Source organism: Eucalyptus grandis, chromosome 11 (genome assembly GCF_016545825.1).
Source record: "Eucalyptus grandis isolate ANBG69807.140 chromosome 11, ASM1654582v1, whole genome shotgun sequence".
Classification (NCBI taxonomy): Eukaryota; Viridiplantae; Streptophyta; class Magnoliopsida; order Myrtales; family Myrtaceae; genus Eucalyptus; species Eucalyptus grandis.
In genome coordinates this window covers 3,986,974-3,992,103 of record NC_052622.1, presented here as the reverse complement: position 1 = coordinate 3,992,103, position 5,130 = coordinate 3,986,974, and the positions used below count along the sequence as shown (strand labels likewise).

At 40.1% G+C, this 5,130-nt stretch overlaps 1 protein-coding gene across 4 annotated transcripts; it reads left to right on the top strand.

The window, feature by feature from the left end:
* Window positions 1-367: 367 nt before the first annotated feature.
* LOC120285856 (calcineurin B-like protein 4) lies at window positions 368-4,857 on the top strand. 4 transcript variants are annotated; one of them, XM_039304357.1, is made up of 10 exons: window positions 370-694; window positions 866-1,037; window positions 2,819-2,968; window positions 3,245-3,327; window positions 3,506-3,565; window positions 3,791-3,899; window positions 4,043-4,095; window positions 4,194-4,274; window positions 4,354-4,466; window positions 4,677-4,857. In XM_039304357.1, exons 3-10 carry the CDS (start codon window positions 2,890-2,892, stop codon window positions 4,738-4,740), a joined length of 642 nt encoding a protein of 213 aa, XP_039160291.1. In that variant the 5' UTR covers window positions 370-694; window positions 866-1,037; window positions 2,819-2,889; the 3' UTR covers window positions 4,741-4,857. The 4 variants fall into 4 exon arrangements, with proteins under 4 accessions (XP_018720754.1, XP_039160291.1, XP_039160292.1 ...); XM_039304358.1 differs by lacking the exon at window positions 866-1,037 and having other exon boundaries at window positions 2,787-2,968; XM_010036952.3 differs by lacking the exon at window positions 866-1,037 and having other exon boundaries at window positions 374-694.
* The last annotated feature ends 273 nt before the right edge of the window (window positions 4,858-5,130 follow it).

Below are 5,130 nucleotides of genomic sequence, written 5' to 3'. Positions count from 1 at the left end.
AAATGATTAATAAAAAAAAATATTTTTAAATTTATTCATTTTTTGTGCAAGAAACGGAGGAAAAATATAAATTATTTGGTTTCGTTGTATGCCGATGTGACACTTATTTGATACTGTATCGCAACATGTCCATTGGGTGCCACATTGGGGATCATACATCAGCAATTTTTGGTGGCGTTGGCGACAATGACTAGAAAAACGATTGGTTATATAAAATCAAATGAGATGGAGAATTTGGTCGTACAACCATAGATCAAGATTCCTTTTTTAAAGGTAATTGGTGCAATGCCCATGGACACCCTGGATTTGCCAGTAAAGTCCAAACGGATGAAGTCGTCCGCAGCTACAGAACAAGATCAAAGTGGGGGAGGAGGCGAAAGTTCGTTACTTTGAGCACTTTCTATCGACGTCGCTCTCTGGGGAGCTCAGGAATAGCGACCCCCATTTGGCGGTACGAGAGCGAATTCGCGTGTTCGGCAGATTTTCTTGGTGGGGAAGACAGCGAGCGAGCGAGAGAGAGAGAGAGAGAGAGACCAAGAATCAAGAAAGGAACTCTTTATTCTTGGAGAAGTTCCAAAACCAGAATGCAGAGTGCCTGAGAAATCCAGGGGAGTTCCATTTGCCCGGTGGATAAAAACAGAGCGCGAGAGAGTATCTCTCAAGAATCCCAACTTCCCTCCACCGCAGATTTCGGGTTAGTCCACGACTCTCTCTCTCTCTCTCTCTCTCTTTCTCCGTGCTTTGAGCGTTTGATGGGTGGTTGTGATTTTTTTACCCGCTCGAAGGATTTGCCCTGTTTTCCTGCTCTGATGATTCTTCTTGCTTCCTTTCGCCAACGCTCTGGTTGGTTGCTGAGAAAATGCAGAGACCATCGGCAAAATCTTGCAATTTCCTATCCCTTCTGGATTTTTGCCTTTGACAAACACCAGAAAGATTTAAAAGCTCGCATGCACCTCGTTAATGATTTCCATCGGCTCTCCTCGATATGCAGATGCAGGGCAAAGTTCCTTCCTTCTGTTCATTTTTATTCTCTTTGGGTAAATTTGTTCATCCTTATTTGCTTAACTGGTCGTAAATGGAAAAAGAAAGGGTGATTAAATAAATTTGATAGTATAACGACGTGAGTGATTACCCTTCATTTTCGTTTAAGAAAACAGGGCTTATAAAAGTTTATTCTTTTTCTTGGGAATTTGATTCCACTAAGTAGTCATTCTCATCGTTCCTAGGAAGCCTCCAAAAGTCATATCCTCTTCACACGGCTAGAGTCCAATAAAAGATTAAACAAAGAGAAATCGATTGAAGTGCAAGGTTCGTCTTGTTATCTTAACATTGACCTGCTTTTTCAAGAAGCAAAAAATCTGCTAAGTTGGCTCAAGAAATCTGCGTTTGCGTATTGGGTTTGTGGTCCAATGAGGAAACGGTTAAGAGGATATTTTTATCCCACGTCGACGGTTTGATGGATAACGAAAAGATGGGCTTTCTTTGAATGAGTCTCTTCCTCACGAGAATTCCTCCGATGAGTTTCGTTACTTCTATTTTTTGAATATTCTTGTCTGTAGTACACTCTTTGGGAAAATTGTAATTGCGAAATCAGACATACACTCATCTTGTGCATAGCTGCTTCTCTCAACCTTGGGGTCTACATAGTTTTCTTTAATGGATATATATGTCAGAATTTTGAGATTTTATGATGGTCAGTTCCATCTTGACGTTTCAGTTTTTGTACATTTGTCTTGAGCCACTTGCACGGTACTTTTTTGTGCACTTGTCAAGCGTATTGACCTGAAACTGTCTGCATCAAGGATATCTGTCTTTTGAAATTAGATTTCCTTTGCTTTTGGTTAACTCCATCCGGTCATAATGTTGAGGAAAACAGTTTATTTTGCCGGCTTCCACAGTTTCTAGGGTCATGGTTCTTCTTTAAAAAAGCCTGCTACTCATGTCTCATCTTCATAGATTCATAGTTTCTCTAATATAAATGCTTTAGGCAGATAGGTGCTCTTGACCTTTAATTTGGTGATTTACTGATGCCGGTGTTTACCATCAGTGATTACATCATCAGCAAACGAATCAAAGCATCAATGCTCTTTTGACAATTTCTTGTCTTTATTTATTTATTTTGGGTGTCCCCGAGGTTCTACTACTCATCTATTAAAGCAAAGTGACCTGTATATATAGGATAAGAAAAGGGAATGGGTGTGGTTATGGGGAAACTTCATCAGTATACAGGATAAGAAATGGGTATGGGTGTGGGTATGGGGAAACTTCATATTGAGCTTAAAATTTGCTATGTGTCTCATAGCAGACCTGCTACACTCAGAATCACCATAACTGAGTTGAAGAAAGAATATCTTGAATTCGAGGTGTGATGATTCAACATCCTACAAAATTTTGAACCTTTTCTTACGTTCTGCTCACCAGGAGCGAAAAAGCATATTGATTCTATGTTTTCCTATGACCCAGTTCTGGCACTCAAGTCTTACACATCCACGTACCAAGTCCATCTGTCAGACATCTCGAAACACAGATGACTAAGCGTGCCAGACTCCATGTTTGAGTCTGAGTAATATAATTTATGCCTACCCAGAGTGGTAAACTTCCATTCTTGAATTTGGTGTTGCATGCAGTTGTCTTGACTCTAGTTTCACAGCGTTGACCATGAAATCCATGGTACCAGAGGGTGCAATCTCTTGTATGGTCTAAGAAGAGCAATTGTATGCCTGAAAGTCTAAGCAGTAAAAAAAAACCTTTCGATATCCAAATTAAGCTGAATTGGCATTTTGCAGCATCTCATTCTCCTGTGAACTGGCATTGGCAGGGGTGGCTAGACAGTTTTCTCAATTCGAGCTGGCAGATGTATCTGGGAAAATTGCAAGGTAAGTAATTGTCATGGGCTGCATTATTTCGAAGAATTCTGAGCAAACACCCGGATATGAAGAGCCTAATGTTCTTGCTGCTGCAACACCTTGTAAGTGCCAATCGTTTAGATGTTAAGTTTCTGCATATACTTCCCTTTAGATTGCTCCCATGAAGCTTTAGTGTAACCTGGACTTTTTTCCCCAGTTCATTTCCAATCTGTCTATTCTCGAGCGCTTGTTCATCCAATAGAGCATTGTCATATGCTTCTTTTGTGTACATTCAGAATTACTTAATTAAGGACAGATCTTCAATAAAGTCATACACTAAATTAACTGTGATGCTACCTGCCTTCATCACTTTGACCATCTATGTTTTTTAAATGCAGTTACTGCAGGTGAGGTCAAAGCCTTATATGTGCTCTTCAAGAAATTAAGCAGTTCCATTGTTGCTGATGGGCTTATTCACAAGGTATGCTTCAAACCTGCGTTTGATACTTGAATGAGAATCCCTTTCCTTTTGCCCATCAGTTGCCACTTGCTGGGTTGTCTTCTTCTAGTCTAGTCGCGTGATCACAAGACACTGACAAGGTTAATGGTGCACTTGTTTCTGCTACTGAAAACTGCTATTTATGCTGCATTTCGAGCAGGAAGAGTTTCAGCTTGCACTTTTCCGGAACAGAAATTGTAGAAATCTTTTTGCCGACAGGGTATGTAACATAGGGTCACTTCTATTTGATGGATATCTTTTCACTTCATTTATCTTGTGTAATCTGATACGATTAACCGTCCCACTTAGATAAAAAGAGCCGGGATCCCAAATATTTTTTATCTTACAAAGTGCCACTCACAACTTTTTGTGATTTTGCTCATTCATTAGAGTAATGCCTTTTTTGTCCTGCTGATACATGAACTGTGAGTATCATATTTTGCAGATATTTGATTTGTTCGATATGAAGGGAAATGGGGTCATTGAGTTTGGTGAATTTGTGAGATCGCTTGGCATCTTTCACCCAAATGCACCGATAGAAGAAAAGATTGCATGTATGAAAATTTCAAATATCCCTTTTTCTTTTGTTCCCTCTTTTAGTTCTCACTAAAATTCAATTTGACTTACTCTTTCATGTTGGAGCATAATGTTCACATTAGTAGCTAAATGATATCTGAGTCATGAGACCTTTCCACAGTTGCTTTCAGGTTGTATGACTTGAGGCACACTGGATATATTGAGCGAGAGGAGGTGAGGACGATATCTCCTTTTTTCTGCTGTTGCATGGACAACATGATGGATGTGTTTGAATTGTTCCTAATTTCTTTTGTAGTGGTTTCAATTTACAGTTGAAGGAAATGGTATTGGCACTTCTTCATGAATCGGATTTGGAACTCTCGGAGGATGTTGTGGAAACAATCGTGGATAAGGTGCAGTACTTAACTTTCATGCATAACTATCGTCAACTTGGTACTTCCATCATTCTGAAACTGGTTGTTCAATTGACAGGCATTTAGAGAAGCCGATACAAAAGATGATGGAAGGATTGATCGGGAAGAGTGGGAGGACTTTGTGTCGAAGAATCCTTCTCTGATAAGAAACATGACTCTTCCATACCTAAAGTATGTAAGCCCGATTGAGATTAACATATTGGTCACATCAATGTGGAGAGCAGCCTCTCTACTTCAAAATTTAAACCCCCTGCAAAGAAAAAGATAACCCGGAAACTGTCTACTAAACATCTGTCTCTGGTCATGTCGGGCTTCGCATTCTCAATGGGATTACTCTGCAGGAGTGATATGCTACAACTCTTTCTTTTGCACCTTTTGCAGGGATATAACGTTGGCATTTCCCAGTTTCATAATGAGTTCTGAGTCTCAAGATCCACAAGTATGACTCCGTTCTATCACTAAGGCATCAACGACATGTGGGATCGATGTCATATGGTACCAGATGATGCTCCTATGTGTCTGCCAACTACCAGTTGTCTTCACAAGGTAAAACCTGAAAGATGCAGGGCCGTCGTCAAGTCTTTAGCTGGCCTTTTTTATCGACAAATTGGTGCATAATGGTCGTCGCATGTATCATCAATTGCGAAGCACTCAAAGCTTTATGCGTCTTTCGAGCTTTTGAGTTCGAGGGTTTGAGTGGATATATGGAAGGGAGGCATTCTGCAATGCAGAAGTAAACATTTGCAGGGACTCTTAAAAGATTATGTGTATGTCTGATAAAGCGTCGGATCATTAGATGAATTCAATAATGGTCATCCCAGCGATGATCCCTCCT

Excerpts from the sequence above, each read along its gene's own strand:
- LOC120285856 (XM_039304358.1), top strand. The coding sequence starts at position 2,890 with ATGGGCTGCATTATTTCGAAGAATTCTGAGCAAACACCCGGATATGAA. Across the intron at positions 2,969-3,244 it reads TCTTGCTGCTGCAACACCTT|TTACTGCAGGTGAGGTCAAA; the intron begins GTAAGTGCCAAT and ends TTTTAAATGCAG. Across the intron at positions 3,566-3,790 it reads GAAATCTTTTTGCCGACAGG|ATATTTGATTTGTTCGATAT; the intron begins GTATGTAACATA and ends CATATTTTGCAG.